A 25,076-nucleotide genomic window follows, 5' to 3' on the forward strand; every position below is an offset into this window, starting at 1 on the left:
TAACCATTAGATTGGTACTATTACTTTTCCGGAGTCTCAGAGAGGTAAAATGATTTCTTTTGCTCACAAATCTAGTATTTGTTTTAGCCCCGGTCACCTCCCTGTAAATATATAAATACTGTTGTTTTCAGATTGGTCGTATTTTCAGTTATTCTGCACGGACTCGAGGAAAAAAAAAACTGTAAAATAAAAATATGTATCTATTTAAGAGTAAGGCTTTCCTTCTGATTTCCTTTGCCTCAATCACTGTGTTTTGTTTCTTAACATTGCTGGCTCCCAGTCCACAATATATGGTTTGGTATGTATCTGCTTTCTCTCTTGTCCTAAAACACAGATTTTCTCTATGAGAGCTTGTCCATTCTGCATTCTTCATCATGGCTTCTGGTAGAGCCTGGATTTCCACGTCAGAGAGAAGCCTAATGGTTTAAAAAATATCACATAGAATTGGAATGCCAGTATCTGTCTCCACAATTGCCTTAGCTGAAAATAAAACAAAATGTGTTGGGTGGGCACTGGCAATGGAGCCTGAGGAAACATTTGGCCTGATTTTTTCTGACTTTCCTAGATAATTAGATAGGATGGAACAGTCTCAGTAATACTAAGAAAATTATCGAGTTATATTTCTTTTCACTTCAAAACCAATGCCTTTGTGAGTGTAATACCCAGCAGTGGATGGGCAGGGTGAGCAGATCTTTGTAGGCTGTGAGTATGTATTCAGGCAGCTGAACCATCTTGGATTTCTCAAAGAGCAGTGAGTATGTTATTAGTCTTAGACCTATGAAGACAGGAAGAGAAGTCACAAAGAAGGGATATCATGCTTATGGTATGCTTGGGTATCGAATAATAAAATATATCTGCAAAGCATAATTTGTCCTAATGGCACCTTCAGATGATATAACCTTGAATTCTCTGTAGCCTTAGAGATGTAAGGAAAAAGCAACTTACATCACAAAGATCAGTATTACTGTGTACTATGATGCCACTGCATGGGGTCTAGGATGAGAGTCTAAGTGATTGGTTCTCTCTAGCTGAAGACAAGAAGACACTCAGGTATGTGGCAGCACTTCGGATAGGCCACGGGGAGGTGAGACATCATTCCTTCCAGGACATCTATCCTGAAAGATCCATCAGGAACACTGTGATGGAGATAGTGATGGAGACTCCCTGTCTCTGGCAGTTAGAGTGAGTGCTGAAGAAGAGCCCTTTTCCAGCAGGCCAGTCTCTAACATGATGCTGGGTCTTCACCCAGACCATGACAGCTCTGGTGCTGAACACACACAACCACCTCCAGGGTACAAGTTGGCCCCAAGAGAGCTGAGACAATATTGGCTCCAATTTTTATCATCTCATTGATCTCAAACCACAGACTCTGACCAGTACCATTGGGGGCCCTCTCCTTACAGCTATACTCCTAGGAAAGACCACCATCAATGATTACCAGGTAATTTTCTACCTCTACCTATGAAGGGACTTGGTTAGTAACTTCTCTTGCTAGAGGAAAAATGAAGCTTATTATATAAGATTCATGTTTGTGAAACACCTGTTATTTGGAATTGGTTTGGTACTTCCTCTTGAAATTTCCCTCATTAAGTTTAGGTCATGGCTGTTTCATAAGGAAAGAAAAGGGCATGTATTGACCAGAATTAAAATTAACAAATCCATTGAGTAGGAGGATATTAGAATTGAGTGGCTCCGATTGGACAGGAAAAGGAAGAGAAATCCTTGTGGCAGGTAAAGGAGGAGAGATTTAGATCCTTGAGAACTCCGTTCCCCCACTCGCTGCTCCTAAGCCCACAGGAAGAAGGCTATCACAAGACAATAAAAATCCCAGAGAAATTGAAAGGCAAACAGAAAGACCCAGCTTGGAGTGATAAGGAAAATGAATTCCAGCAGGGAAGTCATTGTATCTAAAAGGAATTGCAAAAACAGGGCTTAGTTAAGGCAAACACTGAGAATGAGGGGATGGGATTCCCACAGGTAGAATACCACCCTTTAGCAATGATCCTGACCCTAAAGCAAGGTCATTTAAGTGATTATCGTCCCATATTCTAGAAATAAGCTTCAAATTATAGTAGCAACAGATGGGGCTAAACAGGAGCCGATAAGAACATATAACTTCATAAAGGGATGCCTGTGATGGGTTTATTAAGGAAAAAGTGGTCAGGACATCCCGCTAAAGCAACAGGATTCAGTGGATATTGAGGTTCTTGGGGGGCAATGAGACAGGCATAAAGAGACCACTACTTTATGGAAGACTATAATCATACTGCTAAATACCATAAGAGAATAGACAGAGCCAAGTAAGAGACTGTTTCTAATGAAACAAGCAGCCAATGTCCCAACCTCAGGAATTTAACTCAGTCTGAGAAAGAAGAGTAGTTTCAAAACTGTCAAGTCTGCTTTAGTGCTATATTTTTTTTCACTGACAAGAGAGAATGAAAGACTGATAGCTGGGGGAGTGGCGGGGAGTGAGGGGTGTTGACAGGTATTAAGCATGCTGAAAACAGTGTCTCAGGGTGTGGGGTGTATGGTGGGTATATTTGGGAAGTAGTCATCTTCTGTCAAACTGGAAAGCAGATGGGTGTGTTCAGACAAGATCTGGAAGCTGTGGCATGGCAGACAAAGGGAGATAGGACCCCTTTGGCACTGGAGGAAGAGGCTTGAATCTTCTTGGAGCACTAAAAGTTCCAAAAGACCTAAGCAGAAAATGCTTCCAAAGAGGAGGATCTGTATAGCAAGATGACTGTAATCAGGCTCATAAAAGTAAGACCTTACATAAATACAAGTGAGGGGGAAGACATTTCATGTAGGAGGAATGGCTCAAGCAAAAATACCAAGGCGGGAAATTGCGTGGTGCATTTAGAAGTAGAAAAGGCTAGCTGGCAGGGAGGGGATACATAGGAAAGCAATGGAAATGAATTTGCAAGAATGAAAACAGGCTAAGAACTTTGAACAATTTTCTCTAGATAGTTAGGGGCTATAGAAGGGGATGGCATCTTGTGCAAAGAGGAATTTAAGGAAAATTAATCTGTTAATAGTGTGTAAATACATAAGCTGGATAGTAAACTTAACTAAGTTAGGGACTATATCTGCCTTATGCACCATTGTCTCCAAAGTACCTACCATAGTGCCTGGCATGAAGTCAGACTCAATAGAGATGATTAATAATCGAATAAATGAAAGAAGTATAGTTGTCCCTTGGGATCCATGAGGGCTTTGTTCCAAGACCCTCACAGATACCAGTTGGTGGATGGTGCAAGTCCCTCATATGAAATGCTGTAATATTTGCATATAACCTATGCATATCCTCCCATATATATAAACTCATCTCTTGATTATTTATAATTCCTAATACAATATAAATTCTATATAAATAGTTCTTATGCTGTATTATTTAGGCAATAATGACAAAAATCTGTGTTTGTTCAGTGCAGATGCTTTTTTAAAAAATATATTTTCCATCTGTGGTTACCTGAATCCACGGATACAGAACCCACAGATACAGTGGGCCAACTATATTGGCAAAAGTTCAGTTCAATAGAAGACAAGACTACTGCACAAAACACTTAGCGTTATGAGCTGAGACTAGGGTAGTAAAGAACAGACACTTCACGTGGGTACCAAGGAACAGACACTTCACATGCGAGAATCTAATGTGTAAAGTGACTAATTCCATATCTAGGTAGGGGAAAAATGATTCATCCTGGATGACTTGAGTGCCTGGGAGATAAAAGTACAAAAAAGTAGCTGTTTTGTGTCAAATGACGATTAATTTGATGTTATTCATAAATTTAATTATTCATCATTGGTTCATTTTTTTTTTTATTCAACTGACAGCATCTTAGGCGGAAGGAAAGATAAAAGAACTAATGTAGGAAATAGCTTGGTAATTTCAAGTCATTGAAAGAATGGTGAAGTGGAGCTTGGTGTTCAAAGTGGAAAGAACAGTGACATGAGATTGGATAGCATGTTTGTAGGTGCTGAGCTGCAGGTAGTGACAGATGGGGTCATGCTTTATTACTAGCAGAGCTTCTAGACAATGACTCAATGGCCTTCAGAGATTCCTTGGCTCTGTGGAAACCGGTTTAAATGCTTTTTAAAAACAGCTTCAAAATTGAATTTAACATATTGTTGCAGGGCAATGAATCAGGGACTGCTATGTGAATAGCAGTTTGGTAATTCCTCACAACAATGATTTGGTCATAGGCAATAACAATGTACTTTTGTGACGATGTGTCAAAATTTTTAAACCAACAAAACTTTATACATAGGAGAGGCAAGATAGTGTGGTAATTATGGTTATGAGCTCTGAAACCAGACTGCCTGGGCTTAAATCCCTTCTCTGTCACTTCACAGCTGTGTGACCTTGGGCAAGTTACTTAACTTCTCTGTGCCTCATATTCTTTATTTTGAAAATGATGATTAATAATAGTGCTTCCTATATAGATTTATATGAAATATTGGATGAAGTGCTTTATCTCAAGTGCTAAGAACAGTGCCTAGTACATAATAAATGTTCAATAAATGTTAGTATTAGTGGTTTAGTAACCTTATGCAAAATATAAGTTGGAGTATTATTTTAATGTATCATCTGGTGTGATTTTTTATTCCAGTACTTTATTTTTGTCCTCTGGTCTTTCAAATCAGACAATTAAGCTTCCATTGCCTTAGAGAAGGAATACTAAGCAGAAAATAAATTTTAGTTTCAAAAGCCAAAATTTTGCAATACCAAGAGCCTTGGCATTCCAGTTTCAAATGACTAAATGCTAGAAGACCAAGGATATAATGTTCATGCTAGAAACGGTTGATTGGATGAATGCAGAGTGGTGGAGGAACCAGCTTTTCTGGCTCAGGGAGATAAATATTTTGCAGGCTGGGAGAGCAAAATGGGGCTGATTGATGTATATGCTCAGATACCATTTTGCATCCCCAAAATAAGGCCCTGTGCCCAGGCCCCAGACATGGGAAGTTCAGGAGAGTAGAAAATAGAACCTGCAAGTAGTTGTCGAGATCCAAGAAAAAAATAATACCTGTGTCTCACAGTCCCCTAAAGGGACTGTAGGAAGCACCATGCTTGTCCATCATGGCAAGTGAACAGTAAAACAGGGATGGATTGATACACAGGAATTTAGGCAGAAAGGCTTGTAGAATTTCCTTTCATCCAGCACAAGGGGAACCCAGGGACAGCCTGGAAGAACATGAGCAAGGACCAGTTCATCTTGTGAGCTATAATTGCACAAACTAATGACAGTGATGACTTGAGGGGAACACAGCCATTTTAGCAAATGCTAGCATTATAGATGGTTGTAATCAATGATTAGCAGTCCTGTCTTACAGCTGGGTATTTTGTGAACCCCCAGGAATGCAGAGGCAATGCTAGAGATTGGGACAATTATGGGGTATTGTGGTGGCGAGAGACTGAATTGACAGAGATTATGCAACATTGATTGGAAGTAAATTATTATCTCCAGTTGGAATAGTAACATGAAATAAAAATAAAGTTCAGTTAAAAACAGATAAAAGTTACATTTTTTACTCATCTCTATTATGAAAAATAGAAATATAGAAAAAATAAAGGAAAAAGTTACGTTTCTTGCCTTTGCCCCTTAGTATGAACATACTTACAGACCAAATGAATGGATCCATGGCACTATTGCAGAGAAAAGTTCAACTGCCTCTATCCTGACTTATCATTTTATAGAAGGATGATGCCCAGAATAACATTATCTTAAATACTCCCAAGATTTAGAAGAAGGCCAAGGATTTCTGCCCAGACACATGAAAATAAGGCAGTGAAGGAAAAAATTAAAGCCAGTACTGCTTTTTAAAACATGCAGTTTATATATAAGACTTGCAGAATTAAAATCAACCTCAACAAAATTCAAGGCACTCAAATAATGTTCTTGAAAAGTGGTTACCCTCTGAGTTACATTTTTAACATTAACAGATGTGGATTTTTTGGGAAGTGGATGCTGTCTAACATTTGTATTCTCAGCATTTCCTGTATTTATTTAAGCCAGTTTGTTTTCCCCAGTGATCCTATGTCTTTGAGACCTCGCTCTTGACAATGGTGGCTTTAGGAGCAAGGCCCCAAATTGCCAGGGATTGCTATTGTGTTGAAGCCACGCTGCTGCTTTTCCCTCCTCATATCCTGAGCATGCTTTGTTATTTCTTCCATTTATAACCTCTAGTTCTGCTCCCACAAAACCAAAATTCTCTGGGGAGTAAAAACTTAGCTACAACATTCCCTGAAATAGCTATTAGATTGAAGCTTCCTTGGATTTGTCCAAATCCAAACCCCCATTTCTGTACTTTGCTTTCTGTCTTCAGGTGATCAGGATGCCCTTCTGTCATCTGTCTACCTACAGCCTGGTTTGGGTCATGGCAGCAGTGGTGCTGTGCACAGCACAAGGTAAAGAAACTCAATTCCCTTGCTTGGAGCCCAGCAAACACAATTTCTGGGGTGAAGATATTTAGCCAGTGTTGTTTGTGCTGTGCTGGTTCCATTTGTCTGCATGAATTATTTAAGCATGTAATCTGCCTGGAGTAGTGGAAGTGGTTCTTTTCCGCTTTCGACATTTTTGTTTTTGATGTAGAAGCACACTTTGATATTTAGAAGCTGTTTCCATAATAAATGAACCAGACTTATGAAAAAATCCTCTATTTTAAAATGTCATTTTTCACTTACTGAATTGAATTACAAATAGTGATTTCCTCTGTTTTTAAAGATATGGGAATGCTTGAATTCAATCTTTTTGGAAAGTAATCTGGCAGTAAGCCTTAAAATTGGGTGTGTTACCTTTTTACAGAAAAATGTAGAAAACAATGAAATGTGGAAGTTATATAGGCTCATATTATCTATTGTATAACAAATTTGGTTGTGCCATCTACTTATCTACCGAAGTTCCTAGCTCTTCCTCCTCAGTTCCTTGGGAGGCCACACTCACTTTACCACTGGCCTTTTCATCACTTGCAGTGTGATGTTGCTCAGCATCAGCCTCCACAGATGTGGGTGATGCTGGTGAAGATCAGATGGGCTTCATGCCCATCTCCAACTCTGGTCCACAACATTCATCACAGGACTTATCAACTGACCAGAGGAATCTAAGTAAGATTCCATAGAGGTAGCAAAGAATTGTAAATTTCTCCTAAACGATTTCTTCCATAGTCAAAAAGAAAAACAAAAAACTCATCTAAAAGTTGAACTCTAGTTTTGAGTCCCCTTTCACTCTGCCTTCTAAAAGCAGTAATTTCTTCAAATCTCTGGTCTGCAAAATCTCAACAAACTTTCAAGAAGTCTCAATCCTAGCAACAGATAGTTTCCCAGAACTTTTAACATCTTCCAGGAGTACACGTCATTTAGTTTTGAATCATGCAATACTCAGGGGTTCCAGCCTGTATTTGTTATACCCATCTTTCATTCCCTGATATTGTGGGGGAGTTGCTTGTTTGCTCAGCCTTCTTTTTTTTTCTACTTATACTTGGCAACATTTTATCCAGATTATCAGTCTTTAAAAACAAGTCTGGATGCTTGTGATCAAGTTTACATTTTGTGTAACATTTTATTAGTGTCTTTATCTTTATTAATTCACTGCGATATTTGAAAGGGAGGGTAGGAAGTTTGGAAGTAAGTGTATTCATTTTTAAATATCTCTTCTTTTCTATTAAATGTTGCTAGAATTAGATGTTTCTCTGAGAACTGTCTTTCTCTCTCTCTTCTTTCTTTCTCTTTCTTTCTTTCTCTCTCTCTCTCTCTGTTTCTTTCTTTCTTTCTTTCTTTCTTTCTTCTTTCTTTCCTTTCTCTTTCTACAAAATTTCACTCTGTCACCCCGGCTGGAGTGCAGTGGCACAGTCTCAGCTTACTGCAACCTCTGCCTCTCGGGTTCAAGCAATTCTCCTGCCTCAGCCTCCTGAATAGCTGGGATTACAGGTGCCCGCCACCACGTCTGGCTAATTTTTGTATTTTTAGTAGAAACAGGGTTTCACTTTGTTGGCCAGGTTGGTCTCAAACTCCTGACCTCAAGTGATCCGCTCGCCTCGGCCTCCCAAAGTGCTGGGATTACAGGCATGAGCCACTGCACCAGGCATGTCTTACCCATTTCTATAGATTTTTAACATATTATGTTCTTATTGTCATTCAGTTATAGTAATTTATGATTTTTTCTATGCTTTCCGGTGTACCTAAGACTTAAAAGAAGTATGTAAATTTCTAATTTTATTGTATTATGAACAGTGTTCAAGACCATACATAGGGTAGCAACTTTTTTGTAGCCTATTTTGAGTTCAATTTGGAGGAATGTTTTGTGTGTGTTTTGAAAAGATTATACATCCTTTCTTTGAGTAAAGTGTGTGTGTGTGTGTGTGTGTCTTATGATATCTTTATTCGTTTAGTATGAGTTATTGGGTTTGTAAAGTTTATTATTTCTCTTTCATTGTATTGACTTTCTCAAAAGTTTGGCTATTTGTTATTATTTTGAGATTTTCCATCAAATAATCTATCATAGTATTAGTTGCTAATATTGGAGAAGAGAAGAAATTTATATTTATACACAGAGAGAGAGAGAGATCTACATACATATAAAGTATATAGTGTATATAATATAAACATATAAAACATTGATAATATTAAATACCTAAAGTACATATATAAATATATATTGTTTTTCAAATTTTCTTTTCTTTGTGACATGGACTTACCTTGTCACCCAGGCTGGAGTACAGTGGTGCGATCATTGCTCACTGCATCCTTGAACTTCTGGCCTTAAGCAATCTTCCTGTGCTATGCTCCTGAGTAGCTAGGATTACAAGTACATGATGCTACGGCTGGCTAATTTTTACATTTCTTGTAGAGATAAGGGTCTCATCTCTTGCCCACGCTGACCTTGAACTCCTGGCCTTAAGTGAGTCTTCTACTTTGACTTCCCAAAGCACTGGGATTACAGGCATCAGCCACTGTACCTGGCAGTTTTTCAAATTTCCTATATAACTTTTTTCCTTTAACAATTGTTTAAATATATTAAATTGAAGGTTCTCAGTATGATTGTGAATTTAACTTTTTTCTTTGTAATTCTATTTTGCTTTCTATATTTTGGAGTTACGTTATTAGGTGCATAAAAGTTTATGATTACTATAATAGATCTGATTTTAAATTGTTCCTTTTATCATTTTGAAGAATACTTTTTTCCCTTGTTACAGTGGTTTTGTCTTCCATTCTTTTTTTCCTCTCCTTTTAGAAGTCTTACTGAACTGATTTTGGAACATTTAAGTCTACTTATTGAATTTTTCCTTAATCCCTTCCATATCATTATCTCTTTGTGCTACATTCTAGAATAATTTCACGGCCTGTTCTTACTTTTTACTAATTTACTCTTCAGTAGCATCCATTTTGCTAAGTCAGCCAATCTGTTGCAATTTTATATTTCTTATTTTCTATATCTCTAATTTCTACTATTCATAATGCTTTTATTATGCTTTTATTACACTTATATCATCACATGTATTCATGTCAAAGTATTTATTGTCTTACGATATCTTTATTCATTTTGTATGAGTTATTGGGTTTGTAAAGTTTATTATTTCTCTTTCATTGTATTGGCTTTCTCAAAAGTTTGGCTATTTGTTTTTATGTTGAGATTTTCCATCAAATAATGTATGATAGTAGGAGTTGCTAATATTGAGGAAGGGAAGAAATTACCACCATAGCATTTAGTGAAAGTGGAGGGTGTGTAAATTATTATTTGTGTGCCAAAGCTTCAAGATCTTCCAGAACATTGTCCCATAAATCTCTTTACCTATGTTCCTATACACACTCTTGCTTCCTGGAGGCAGACACCTCTGTTCCACCTGCTTCCTTTGTAGATTGTGTATGTTTGTGTGTTTATGTGGAATGCATAGGGCTGCTCCATCTTCTTTACTTGAAGTGGTCACTCTGCCTGTTATCCTTTGGCCTTTTCCTGCTCTTTGCTTCTACTTCTCCAAGCATGGACAAGATTGGTGAAGCTGCTATCCTACCTGGCAGCTTACATCTTCAATCTCATTTTACCTACTTCACAGCTTACACAGATCATTCACAATTTCTTGTAACTGAGAGTTGCTTTCTTGTTTTTCTACTCTGCTACTATTCTTTAAAGATTGAACAAACATATTTGAACCTATATATTTCTCTGGCATCATGTAGGAATGTAAATAAATGTTTTCTTCTTTGCATTTTCTCTATCTTTCCTATATTTGACATTGAATATACATTTTATTTATAATCAGGAAAAAGTGTATGTGTGTTACAATCTTTAAATATAAATGTTCTTTTATGATTCCATAGTGCAAGTGGTGACCCAGGATGAAAGAGAGCAGCTGTACACACCTGCTTCCTTAAAATGCTCTCTGCAAAATGCACAGGAAGCCCTCATTGTAACATGGCAGAAAAAGAAAGCTGTAAGCCCAGAAAACATGGTCACCTTCAGCGAGAACCATGGGGTGGTGATCCAGCCTGCCTATAAAGACAAGATAAACATTACCCAGCTGGGACTCCAAAACTCAACCATCACCTTCTGGAATATCACCCTGGAGGATGAAGGGTGTTACATGTGTCTCTTCAATACCTTTGGTTTTGGGAAGATCTCAGGAACAGCCTGCCTCACCGTCTATGGTGAGAGTCTCTGAGAATCATTGTCTGTGTCTGGAAATACTATTTGCAAGAATGTTTGGAACATAGCTGTAGTGCCCAGTTTTTCAGGATTTTAACCACAGAAAGGGTCATGAGAAGATAGCCTTTCATGTCTACTATAGCTGTGTTTATGATTATTTGGAGAGTTCATGGGGCTACACTGAATTCTTTGGCTGGAGCTATCTTTTCTCTGAGGGATCCTGCTGTCAACAGGAGAAATTTGAGGACAATGGTGAGGGCAAGAAGTTCTCCATAAGCAGTGATATGATTCAGACCTGGCTTTGCCACTAGCAATCATGTGACCCTAGAAGGGTCCTATCCACTCTCCACTGGAGTTTCATTGTCTGGACAATAAGTGTGAAATAGATCATTTCTAGGGTCACTTACAACTTTGACTTTTTGGATCTAAGGACAGAGCCAGATTGGACTAGCCTTGAGCCAGTTATGATTGTCCTTCTCATTTTGCTTGGGGAGATAGCTCTTTCAGGATTGATAAGGGCACATAGAGCAGAGCCCTTTCATACCTGAAATGATGCCAACTAAAGATATAACTGGGCAAGAGCATCTTTTAAAATCCAAGAGGCTTAGTTTGATGAGATTCTTCTTAACTGACACACAGCTGAGATGAAAGATTAGGAAGTGGGAATAAGAGATTATTTTGGAGCATGGCACACATGGCAGTAGTTTTAGGGAGTAGAGGACAAACTTATGGTTATTAGGAATATTAAGGTGAGAGTTTAATCATGCCAATAATATTGCCCACAGGGAAGAAAAGGCTTAGTAGAAGAGAATGCAAGGGAGATAGGACAATGCCAAAAGAAATTTCTTTTACTTATTTTGCCTATAATGGGTCCTCTCTGTAGAATCTCATGTCGTTTCTTTCTTGATTTCCACTTCTTTCATTCTCTCTTTTTCTGTTTCTCCTACCTGTCTCCTTCCTTCCTTTCCTCTCTCTGCCTTCCTTTCTTCTTTCCTTCCTATCTAATTTTTCTTCTTTTTTTCTTATGTCATATTTTTCTCATTTCTGTTCCTTTTTATTCTCTTCCTCTTTTCCTCTCATCTTTCTTTCTGTTAGTCTCCTTCCTTCACCCATAGACTTTTGTATTTTTTTTTTCCTGAAAAGCAGATGTCTCTGAGCTTTAAAGCTAGTAATTCTGTTCTCTTCCACACTGACCTTTTCCAGCCACACCTTATAACTTTCATGTAAGCCATTCTTTGATACATCATAGGACCTCAACACTCAGTCTGGCCCATCAACCATATTCATATTTTTTCACTTTTATTTCCCTTCTTCCAGTGCTCACAGACATTAGTAATCTTAGCCAGAGCCACAGTTCCATAGCCCTACTTCCCCAACCCAGTGTCTTCTACCTGCCTCTTGAACCTATAAGCACAGCCCAGGCTTTCAGTTAGCACTGCCATTTAATTATCTTGTGGGCTCCAAAGCCAACCACAGAAAGACAAGTTTACATTTGCTTAGAAAAGAAAAATTCTATATTCCAACAAAAATGAACTCACTAGTCAGGGGATTATCAAAAGGGTAGAGGCTACAGCTGACCTGGAAACAATTTTCTCACGAACTAGTTATTTTTTCTTAACTTAGGTGATTTCCAGTGCTCTTCCAACAGTCATTTCTTAATTTTTATGGTTATTAGCTATGAATTCCAAATTTGCATTTTGTGTAGCTCTTCCAAAAAGGGATTTTCCAGCTCTCCTCCATGTGTCTAATTCACTGGTCCAGCTCCAAGAAGAAAATGGCTATCTCTAAGCAGTAGCCTTTCTATGGGCTCTCTGTTCCAAAACTGCCCTAGTGCCTCTGATAGGTACAGGACACATGTATGGCAGTGCTGGTTGGTGGTTATTGTCAAGCCATTTAAGAGGAATACCCAGAAGAAGGCAGAGATGCTGCATTGCCCCTGGAAGAGAACAGAATAATTAGGACTGTTTGGGAGAGAAAAGTATCATCTGACTTCTCAATACTCTATGTCCATCTGACAAATTCTGCTACAGACAAATTACAGAAAGGGTCTTTCTCATCACAGGTTTGTACTAGGACAGTCTCCATCCTGCAGATCAGAAAATTAGACACAAGAGGAACTGGAAAGTGCCCAGTTTGGGTAGGATATGCCACGCTATCCTTCTAGCCTCCATTATCTTTCTATAAGCATATTTCCTTCATCTCTCTGAGGAGACTGCAGTACTCAGACCAGGTGCTTAACTGATAACAGATCATATTTATTTTTTGTCCCAGTACAGCCCATAGTATCCCTTCATTACAAATTCTCTGAAGACCACCTAAATATCACTTGCTCTGCCACTGCCCGCCCAGCCCCCATGGTCTTCTGGAAGGTCCCTCGGTCAGGGATTGAAAATAGTACAGTGACTCTGTCTCACCCAAATGGGACCACGTCTGTTACCAGCATCCTCCATATCAAAGACCCTAAGAATCAGGTGGGGAAGGAGGTGATCTGCCAGGTGCTGCACCTGGGGACTGTGACCGACTTTAAGCAAACCGTCAACAAAGGTAAGAGAAAGTGAGCAAGGTGGCTGTGGCTGTGTCTGTGTGCATGCACCTGGAAAGCAGTGAGTGTCTTGCAGAGGTTTTCAGCCTCTTAGCGTCATCTATTTGGAGAAAGAATGGGGCAAATAAGGAAAAAACAAAACAAAATTGAAGAAACAAATAAAGCAAGTTTTACTTTCATAAATGTAGTTCATTGCCCACACACCAAATGCTGTTCCTGAGATCCATTCATTTATTTATTTCTTCCACTCTATTAACATGTAATTAGGTCTGTTCTGGGCCAGATTTTGGGTTGAACACGGAAAGTGCAGCAATGAGCAAGACTCAGTCCCTAAGCTTCTGGTCTACTAGGGAATAGAGATAAATGAATGGGCAATTGTAAAACTGTGCATTGTATTCTTCAGTGAGAAAGCTATGATGCACCATGGGAGGATTGGAGGTTGGGAAAGAGGGGCTCAATCTGGGGGAGATTTGCAAGATTTCCCGGAAGAAGTGACATCTGCAATGAAATCACTGTATAATCTAGACTGTGAGAAAGGGACCTATCTGAAGTGCTTTCATCACCCATTTTAAAGCAAACTGCCTCCTATCCAAGTCCCTTTTTGCTTTCTTGTGTTTTTGTCTAAACTACTGTCTCTGGGCCTCATAGATACAAGAGGTAAGAATGACAGAGGAGAGAATAAAGGGAGCAGAGATTATAAAGACAAGAAGTTTTAGCAATAATAGCCACGTCTTTTCTCTGTGTAGTTTTGAAGCACTGACTCCTGATGAAGCAGTCAGTAATAAGCCTCCTAAAAAGTATTACTCCTCTTTTTTGGAGAAATTATGAGCAATAAACTGGAAAAGCTTTCTACACCCACCTCTTTACTGCAGTGGCCTTTGGAGTCCCTGAAAACCCAGACTAATCAGAAATTGGATATTTAGGCAAATTTGGTCAAAAAGACTTGCAGTGTTGGATTTGGATATTTGTGAAGAGATCTTCAGATTCAGCCATGGCAAAGGGTATATTTCCCGGAAAAACAAGAACCTAAAAGAGAATGTCTTTTTTTTTTTTTTTTCAAGAATGCCAGATTTGACGTATATCACTTACACTGTTTATATACCACTTGTATAATGTTTGTTTATTCTGTGAACATTTACCAAAAGTCTTCCATGCTCAAAGCATTATGTCAAGCATTGGAACTATAGAAATCAAACAAATCCCTGTCTGAGATCTGAGGTGTTCAGTTAAATAATGATGTGACGAATCCCATTATGGAGGTATGGAGAAGATGCTAGAGACTCCCAAATCAAGGAGTTCCTCATTTGCCTTTGCATTGCAACATGACACTGAGAAACTGATATTTAGGCTGAGTTGCATTAAAGACATAGATAAGGAGAAATTTAATAAAAACTTTGGGATGAGTTATCTCTGGGGGTTGAAATCATGAGATTCATGTTTCTTTCTTTGTACTTCTCTGCATTTTCCACAATTTCCTCAATAAACATATATTCTTTTAATAGACAGTATGGCAAAGAATATGTGCTTTAGAGGCAAACAGACTTTCAACCGAGCCTTGGCTATCCCATTTGTTATTCTGATTTTGATCTCAGTTAAATTCTCAAAGCCTCAGTTTTCTTTAAATCTGTTAGAAAATAATAACTCTTGGGGTGTTTTGAGGATTAAATGAGATAAGTTTAAAGCTCTGATTACATAGTAGCCAGATAAAACATGTTAGCTATTACTAATATCTAAATATTATTAAAATAATATGAAGTCATACGTATAAACTTACATATGTATGTATTTAAGGATAATTTTAACTAAAAGCTCAACTCTATTGCTTTATCACTTTTTGCCTCAACAATTTCCTCTTGTGACGTCATTTTCCTTTTTCTTTCTTCAATATCTATAGGCTATTGGTTTTCAGTTCCACTATTGTTAAGCATTGTTTCCCTGGTAATTCTTCTCGTCCTAATCTCAATCTTACTGTACTGGAAACGTCACCGGAATCAGGACCGAGGTGAGTTGTCACAGGGAGTTCAAAAAATGACATAAATTAAAGTTGATTTTTAATGACAATTTGTGAGTCATTTGAAGACATAAATAAGGGAATGGCAACAATGTGTTTTGTTTGTTGTTTCCAAAATACAGAAATGTTGATGCTGTTTTAAAATGCGTTGGGGCATTTTCTTGCAATTGGACATTAAATTGGACATTTCTGCTTTTTGTTTGCTAAGATGACTTAAAAGCTAATGAAATCAAACAATGGTGATAGAACCAAAGAAAGAAGTCTGGCACCCACACAAGGTCCTTTCCACTCATTAATGAGAACGACAATCTCTTCTCTTTTTATAGCACTTCACAGGCCATCTGCCCATTTAAGAGACTGCAATTGTCCAATTATGATCACTCATTAAGTAGCACTTTCTGTGTTATACTCCCACGATGCCTCAAACACTATTAGCATCATGCAAGTGATCCATACTTACAGTAACTGTGTCATGTCGTTCTGCCCTTCTAGACTGTAAATTTCTCTTTATCTTTCACAACTCTCACAGCATCTTATATATACCAGGGACTGAATAAATGTTAAGTTACTGAATGAACTGATTGAGGACAGAGAGAATTTTTAAGGTGATTTTTTTTCAATTCCCTTTCTCCTGTTGTAAATTGAGTACCTCATAAATGCCAGTCTAAGATATTGTGAGAAATTATAAAACAAGAGACACTATAAAGCAAGAGCAGTGAGCTAGATAGAGAGGAAGAATGAAATGTCTTTGGTTTCTGTAGACAGTGCATAATTTATTGAAGCGAATACAAAGCTGCACTTTATTTTTTGTGTAATGGAAATTTGCTAGGGTGAAGGGGTAGTGTGGGAGTTTCCTCCATTTCAGATGACCGAAGGATAGGGGTCAGGAAAGAAAAAAAGTTGGCTTTGATTGCTATTTTAGACTTTGATTAAAAATCTCACTCATTTTTCCTTTCATTTTATGTTTTATAAAAATGTTTCCTTTTCGTTTTATGTTTATATTTTTATGTTTTTGTTCATGTTTCAAGTTTTTGACCACTTTATTTTGCATAATCTTCCAGATTAATTCTTCTGAATTTATAAAACACACAAAAGGCCTTCAGTGTCAGTGGCCCTTTTGCAAAAGTAGGTAAAGGTATTTGTTCTGTCCAGGAGAGAAGATCACAAATCAGTTAATCTTACTGCACATAATTATAAGCCCGTGGAACTCATAAGTGCTCCACAGAATAAAATCAAAGACAGAAGTCTGTTTGATTCTACTTTATCCAGACATTTTTATTTTCCAATTAGGAAACTGAAGCCCAGAGAGGAAAGCTGACTTCCTTCCGTAAGTTCATACAGCTTCTTAAGAGCAGGCTAGGACTAAACCCCGGTGCCCTGACCTCTGCCAAATGTTCTTCCTGTCATTACTGATGCCCCAATGTCTTGACTTGAAAGGAGCTATTGTTATCAGTTGCATTCACTTAATCTGTGCTTACTGTCAATGCCCTTTTCTTTTGGAAAGTGCAAGCAGACAAGTATAAAGTATTTAAATTCATTTTTAAAAGTCCCTCTTGGGCAAAAGTTTTATAATGCAATCTACTCAAGCCTGAGGTAAATTCTACTGGAAAGAGACACGCAAAATAATTACCCTTGTTCATTAAGCAAGTCTTGGATTTTCTGGGAAATATAGTCATTCAATGCCAATATCCGATTCTTGAAGCAAAAATAATCAGCTTATTTCTCTGCCCAAGTTTTTCCTCACTTATGAAATAAATACCTGAACCTATGTTGACTCCTGTACGTATCAGGATTGCCATTTACTGATGATGTCTTCATGACATATGGCCAATTGAATTAATTCCTCTGAATGTTCAGTGGCATATTTTCAATGACTGGATTTTTGACTCATTTCTTTTCCATTTGTGTTGCTTATAAAAGATACCTGAGGCTGGGTAATTCATAAAGAAAAGAGGTTTATTTGGCTTCTGAAGGCTATACAAGCACAGTGCCAACATCTGCTTCTGGTGAGGGCCTCAAGCTACCTCCACTAATAGCAGAAGGAAAAGGGGAGCCAGTGTGTGCAGAGATCAGAAGGCGAGACAAGAAAATTAAAGAGGTTGCTGCCAGGCTGTTTTACCAGCTCTCATGGGAACTAACAGAGAGAGAACTCACTCACACCAAGGGCATTAATCAATTCCCAAGAGATCTTCCCCGCTTAAACACCTCCCATTAAGCCCTACCTCTAACATCGGGGATCAGATTTCAACATAAGGTTTGCAGGATCAAGTATCCAAACTATAACAACTGATTTAGAAATTTTAACAGCCAGATAATTTGGCTTCATATACTTACAGCTAGTAAAACCAAGAGTCAATTATGCTGAAGCGTAAATGCTCAGGGCTAAGCAAATACTGGTTCATTTAGACCAAACTTCAGGTTATACAAAAAGTTGGGACAAAGAAAAGAGAAAGGAAAGAAAATCATAGAAGATAGTGACACTTTTTATTTCTGCAATTAACAAATTCTGGTTGATATTTTGTGAGGAAGGGGAATAGTCCTACACAATTGCCCTCCAGTTGTTTTCATCCTTACTTTTCTTTTCTTTCTCTTTTCCTTTCCATCATCTGAAAACATAAAATTTCCGAATGGGCAGGAAAACACGATTGGTCCAAAATAATACAAAGGTTTTGAACTTGGTGACCTCAAAAATGGTGATGTGAACAGAAACACTAAAGTGAAGAGGTGGAACTGAGAGAGAGAGAGAGAGAGAGAGTGTTTAAAGTTTGTAGAAAAGCAAAGGAGACAGACCAATTAGTTTTTGAATTTATTGAGTGTGAGCAGACAAAGAATTATCTTCATGTAGCTGTCCAGTAGCCAATAATAAAAATCTGGTAAGTAAGGTAAGTCTGTTAAGTAAGGTCAATTCTGTGTTGGGTAAATGACCAAAACAGAAGTTTATTTTAGGTCATAATCACTACTCATTGCTCACAAATGCCTAAGCAAACTTATAGGTGCTGGTGTTATTTTTACGTAGAAGTTAGACTACCATTACTTTTCTTGTGATCCTGTATAATGCCAGAGAGCATGACGTTGGTTTTTTCCAACTGTGAAGTAGCACAGGCCATTTTTCTTCCCAGGAGAAAAATTCTCCTGGGAAGAATTATCACAGTTACTTCCCAGGGGACTACCATAGTAAGACTAATAAGATTTCAAAGAACATTCTTTTCTCTTTCATGAATCCAGTACTTTAAAACAGTAAGTGAGAAAGAATTAAAATTTCCTAGGGAAATTTTCCACCATCTCAAAATACTTCTTTCTATTAAAACCCAGTGATTTCATAAAGTTGTGCCTTTCACGTATATGACAATGTAGTTAAATTTGGAGTTGAGAATAATCTTTTATTTCTCATTAGTCAACTCACCAACAATTACCTGCTTCTCAGAAACAATAAAAGAAACTTCACTTTGGGGCAGATCATCATAGACAATCACCTAATTTTTAGGCAGCTTTATTTTGTTTGGTTTGGTTTGGTTTGCTTTGGTTTGGTTGAGTCAAGGTTGCTTTGGAGAACAATAGAAAATTTAGACACTCATGTAAAATTTGTATGCCAAACTTCACTTTTTTTTCAAGTACTAGCTAATCTGTGTAGAAGTATGTTTTTCATCTACATGAGCTGTATATTTATCTTGATTTCCTTCTCTTCACAATAACCTAACCTATGAATGGGTTCCTGGCAATGTATAATAACAATGGCAAAGTTAATAAAACGTCATTTCCTGGATAACTGCATGTGACTTTCTCCTATTTTAAGCTTAATACTTAATACTTAATACAAACAACAAAGGTGTTCAATAAACAATTTGTGATGATATAATTGGTCATTAGTTGAAAGGGGAAAACAAAAAATATCTGTTCACCCCTCCTGAAATAACAACCTTTGCTTTGCTCAGAAAGTACTTTTGCTTCCTGTACAAAGGCTGTGTGAATGGGTAGCCCTCTGTCCAGGCTGTATGAATAAGAACCTTTGCTTTGCTCAAAAAGTACTTACGCTTCCCTGACAGAGGCTGGATGAATGGCACTACCCAACCCCACCCCAGTATCCTTATAGTTCCAGGAGGAAGAAATGTGATGCTTTACATGAGAAAAGTGATAAAGAATCTTCATTGAACTGCTTAGATTAGTATTGCTGGGAGAAAACTTGAATTCCAAGGCTATTTTTCTGCAAAAATTTTACAAATTTTGTATGATTTACCTATCATGCCAAGATGACATATATAATCTTATCACAAAACCCTTAGCAAACAGATTCTTAATGCCTGGACATTCTTGCCCGGAGCTGTTCTTTGCTGTTCTCTCTAACATCCAAACCCACATGGGCATAGATGACCCAAATTTTAAGTTTCAGTCTGTATGTGGGGAACATCTCTAGGACTCAAGACATCTCAGTCTCCTGCCCAATAATTCAATGAGTGTTCAGTCCTCAAATGGCATACTCATTCCCTTGGCTTTTTGGCCATGGGGCTGTTTAAGGAGATTAGCTGTCAGTACCTGTTAGACTAATTAATGAAAAACAAAAAGGATGAGAAAATCTTCCAGCTGAAAAATCCTCTAACATCTCTGCTCCTTTTGCATTTTAGCTTGCATATATCCTTTACCTAGTGTCTATTACCAGTTTGTTTTGTTTGGAACCGTTGTGCATTTCAGTAGTATAGTCACACCCATATAATAAGCTTGCCTCTAAACAGATCCAAGACTCTAGCCTCTACTAACAAAAGAAACCACTGTATGCTACTTAAACTGGAAAAGATTGGGCCACTTAATGAAAGTACTCAACATGGCTTACAGAAGGGGAAACATCATAAATGCTGTATTAATTTTCTATTGCTTCTTTACCAAATTATCACACACTTAGCGGCTTAAAACAACACACATGTATTATACTACAGTTCTAGAGATCAGAAGTCCAACATGGGTCTCATTGGGCTTAAAACAAGGTGTTTGCAGGGAGACATTTCTTTCCGGAGGCTCTAGGGGAGAATCCTTTTTTTCCCTCTCTCTCTTTTCCTGCTTTTAGAGACTGCCCACATTCCTTGCCTTGCATCTTCAAAGCCAACAATGTCCAGTTGAGTCTTTTTCACATTGAATCACTCCTTTATAAGGAGTTTGTCTCCTTTTGCCTTTATAAGGATCCTTGTGATTACAATGAGCCCAACTGCATAATCCATCTCAGGGTCCTTAATTTAATCACATCAGCAAAATTCCTTTTGCCATGTAAAGTAACATATTCACAGATTCCTGGAATTAGAATATGGATGTCTTTGAGGTGCCATTATTATGCCTACCACAAATGCTAAGAGGGTGTGGGAGTGAGTTACTTAGAGGGACAGCTGTTTACTGACCTCCCAGTGGAAGAATTCTCTGTCTGTAATTCCATAGCCTTTGCTCTGTTCCTGGCAACTCTCTATCAGAGAACTTCAAAACCTGGTCAGAACCTCTGACCAGGCAAGGCTTTATTTTCCAAGTTTATATTTTGTCTCTCAAATCTGTAATGCAAAAGCATCACTTCTGCTTTCCCTTGTTTTCTATCACTAACTGTATGTAATATTACAAAATCTATCACTAACTGTAATATTAAAAAAACTTTTTTTCTTAGAATCTCAGTTCTTGCATATTTCCTGCTTCTCCCTATTTCCACCTTTTCACAGAGGAAGCAATTCTGACTTCCTTTCTCTTAGTCATAAGCATCCCGTAAACACAAGTTCACAGGGAACTGTGAAAGTTCAAAGTGGGAAAATTATATTTATCACTATGTGTGGTGATAGTAGGCCTAACCAAATTGGTCTTTCCCCATTTATCATAACTTATTAAGCTGGGAATTTCTCAGTCCCTAATACTTGCAGAGTCATGTTATGAGGTCATTATAGATTTTACGAGCCTCAATGCTTTTCATATCATTTTCAGAATTCTTCAAAATTACCATTTATAGGCCCCAATTGATTTCAGCAGCCCATATGCAGTAGAGCAGTTCTTCCACTAACAATTTTTTTAAAGACAGCTAAAAATATATATTTGATGAAGTATATTAAGTAGAAAAAAATGTTAGAAATATCAGGAAAAAAATTAAGAAATGAAAGTATGTTCAGTACAATTTAATTTGAATAATTTTAATCTCTAAAAATAACCATATTGTAAAAAAATACAATTTCTTCTAGTAAATAAAGAACAAATGAAATTTTGTACTACAAACATGCAATACATGTTTTGCAAAAATCACAACTTCAATGTTAAGTTCCGCATTTCATAAGGCACAATTATGGAAATTTATGAATGAGAGGCTATCAAAAGAGAGCCTCTTGCCCTTCTCAGTATTCAAACTAGATAGAATTTCATGATGACTGACCAATGCTACTAGTTCTGAGTCTCTGTGGACACTAGTTTATAAATTCTCTAACCTTCTCCCATTTTTACACAATAAAGAGAAATGCTAGCCTTGTATTTTGAAAGTCCTTTAAACAGTTCACATTAAATACCTTTGGGATTGTGTACACAATTGTCTTTTAATCTTTTTAAAAACTATTACTTATTATGAATTTTTGTTTTTATTTTTTAATTGAAAACAGAAATTGTATGTATTTATGGTGTACAACATGATATTTGTATATATGTATACATTGTGGAATGGCTAAATCAAGCTACTTAACACGTGCATTGTCTCACATACTTATTTTTTTGTGGTATGAACACATAAAATCTACTCTGTCAGTAATATTCAAGAATACAATACGTTGTTATTAACCGTAGTCACCATGTTGTACAATAGATCTCTTGAAGTTATTACTCCTTATCTAACTGAAATTCTTTTCATCTTAACCAAGGCTGCGTGAAATAATTGAGAAACTGAATGCGATATTTATTTCTACAATATTTCTCCTTCAAGAGTTTAAAGTTTTCAACTGTTAATTTTGGCAAGGATGATTGCAAATGACATATAAAATTGGTTGTTTTCTAGTCAGTCATTTTTATTTGCAACAATGAACAATTACTTAGTGATTTTGATCAAATCCTGTCCTTTACAAATTAGCTGAGTACCTTTGGACAAGCCATTTAACTTCCCTGTGCCTCCTTTTCCTCATTGAGTAAGATGGGGATAATAATTATAACTGTATCTCATAAGAATGTTGTGAAGATTTAAACGGGAATACATACAAGTGCTTAGAAAAGTGCCTAATGGCCGGGCGCGGTGGCTCACGCCTGTAACCCCAGCACTTTGGGAGGCCAAGGCGGGTGGATCACGAGGTGAGGAGATCGAGACCATCCTGGTTAACAGGGTGAAACCCAGTCTCTACTAAAAATACAAAAAATTAGCCGGGAGTGGTGGTGGGCGCCTGAGTCCCAGCTACTGGGGAGGCTAAGGCAGGAGAATGACGTGAACCCGAGAAGCGGAGCTTGCAGTGAGCAGAGATCGTGCCACTGCACTCCAGCCTGGGCGACAGAGCGAGACTCTGTCTCAAAAAAAAAGAAAGAAAAGTGCCTAAAACGAATGATACGCTAGAACACTGGCCTGGGAGGAGAGAGCTGGAGTGCTTATTTGTAGCTGTCGCCAACTTCTGTGAAGTAAAAGTTCCCACCATAGCAAATTTCAAGCTACTAACAATTTAACCATCAGCCTGAGCCAATAAAGCTCTAGCACACCAATGCGGCAGACTAAGTTTGTAACAAATGTTCATTTCTGTAATTACTAAATCTAAGGTCCTTTTTCGTTTTATCGATGTATATTTTCATGAATTGTACAAATGTTCAAGGAGGGACGAGTCTAGAGAGGTAAATGGAGGGACAAACTTAGGAACTGTAGCAGTTAGGAAAGCTTTGAGGAAGATTTCAGGTTATCTGAATCTGTTTGGACACATGGGCATGAGTATTTGGAAGGGAGAAGAACTCATACAGTAAGTCTTAACGTCATCAATAGGTTCTTGGAAACTGCAAGTTTAAGCAAAATGGCACGTAACAAAACCAATTTTACCACAGGCTAAATGATAGAAACAAGACTTAAGTTCCTATGGCATATTTCTGGCCACAAAAACATCACCAAACTTTTAATAAAGACCAAAACATTTCTAATATTAAACATTGAAATAAATGTGAGCTATGCATACATTTAAGAGTAACAAAAACAAGTGAGATAATTATTCACTCAGTGATTTCAGCTCAAGGGCATGGGTGACCAGAGCCTATCCTGGCAGCTCAGGATGCAAGGCAGACACTGACACCAGACAGGACGTCATCCCATAGCAGGGGGCATTCACACATGCGCGCACACACACACACACACACACACACACACAGTTACTCAGACTGGGACCATTTGGACATGCCAATTTACATAACATGCAGTACATGTTTGGGACGTGGGGGGGGAACCGGAGTATCCAGAGAAAACCCATGCAGACTTGGGGAGAATGTGCTAACTCCACACAGTGGTCCTTGATGGGATTCTATTGTTTTTCTCATCAGCATTATAACAAGATGTTGTGGAATGAAAGGATGTTGTTGGAGGACCTGCTATATAAGTCATTTCAGTAGCGGTCTTGGGAGAAATTTGTGGGGACCCACTGGGGAGAGAGAATCAGAAAATGTGCGTTCTAAAAACATGCACGTACTGAAATGAGCTTGTGATGCCTAGATGAACTTGTGATGCCGAAAACTGATTTCCTGCTAGTGCAATTGTATCTCTTTTTGAAGAAGAAAAACTGTTTTGCTTAGACATTTTTTTTGTAGGAGTGTGGGAAGAAAAATTACTCACTGAAGCTAGTGCAAGTCAAGGGTAGAGGAAGGGCAGTTCCTGTAAGGATGTGTATAAATGGATTTCCAGGAAACTAAACTGCCACATGTCAAGAAGAGCGGCTACCTGAAGGTGCTTGTAGATCCAAAGCTGCCCTAGGTTCCCCATCAGCACTGACGCATGAGTTTTGCATCAAGTTTCTCCTATCCTTACCACAACTTGGCTGTTCTATCTTCTCTGCACTAAACAATTTCTTCACTCTCTATTCCATATGTTTTAAACTTATCTTATTATTTTTGTTCCCTCATACATTGCTTCATAGATTACCCAATCCAAAAAGAAAGAAAAGAGAGAAAGAAAGAAAAGTGAGAGAGAGGAAAGAAAGAAAGAGAGAGAGAGAGAAACAGAGAAAGAAAATGGAAATATATTCCTTAACCACACAAAACGACAAAGAATCACATTCTCTACAAGTGTCCTGTGTATTTGCAAATTAGCCAGTACTTCAGGTAGTCCTTAGGTATTCTAGAGCTTAGAAGAATCCTAAAAGGTTTTGCTCTGGCAAGGGCTGTGAGTAAAGCATGGCCTTTGAGGCGACGGAGGGAGAAAGATATATAGAAACTTTATTTTAGAGAAAGGAAAAACTTCTTCAGACCAGATGCAGAATCAAGTAATCAACCATTCAAAGTCAGGCTGAATTTAAGAGCTTTTTTTTAAAAAAACAGACAAACAACAACAACAACAAAAATGTATACTAGTGATCTTTAAAGGAAACCATGCTATCATTTAGATTATTATTCTGGATTCCAGTCAGTAGTTAGGTCATATAAGAATTATAAATTCTGTTATTGGTAATTGATAGTTCAAAATGCACAGTCTTACCACTCAGGGAAAACGCACTTAGATTTCACAAGATAAAACTTTATACGTGGGAATGAAAGGAGGGCATGGAGGGTGTTCTTAAATATTTAAATGGATGTTCATGAGACAAAAGGACTAGACCTAGAAGTTATTACATTTAATTCTCACAGCAATTGATAAGGAAAGTATCACCATCTGATAGGTGATAAAACCAAATTCACAGAAGTTCAATTCATTCATTCATTTTATAAGTATTTATTT

General features: G+C 37.7%; 1 protein-coding gene across 6 annotated transcripts in view; it reads left to right on the forward strand.

The window, feature by feature from the left end:
- CD200 (CD200 molecule) overlaps positions 1 to 25,076 on the forward strand; it is a 33,227-nt gene that overhangs the window by 4,856 nt on the left and 3,295 nt on the right. For 2 of the 6 annotated variants that reach the window (XM_054481563.2, XM_054481562.2), the window contains exons 2-5: positions 6,331 to 6,412; positions 10,319 to 10,645; positions 12,915 to 13,187; positions 15,080 to 15,187. In XM_054481563.2, coding sequence (XP_054337538.1) covers positions 6,340 to 6,412; positions 10,319 to 10,645; positions 12,915 to 13,187; positions 15,080 to 15,187 — 781 coding nt within the window. In that variant the 5' untranslated portion in view covers positions 6,331 to 6,339. Of the gene's footprint in view, positions 1 to 1,365; positions 1,442 to 6,330; positions 6,413 to 10,318; positions 10,646 to 12,914; positions 13,188 to 15,079; positions 15,238 to 25,076 lie in introns of those variants that run through there. The other 4 variants (XM_054481567.1, XM_054481560.2, XM_054481566.2 and 1 more) reach the window with 4 other exon arrangements.

The sequence above is a fragment of the Pongo pygmaeus genome, chromosome 2, assembly GCF_028885625.2.
Source record: "Pongo pygmaeus isolate AG05252 chromosome 2, NHGRI_mPonPyg2-v2.0_pri, whole genome shotgun sequence".
Taxonomy (NCBI): Eukaryota; Metazoa; Chordata; class Mammalia; order Primates; family Hominidae; genus Pongo; species Pongo pygmaeus.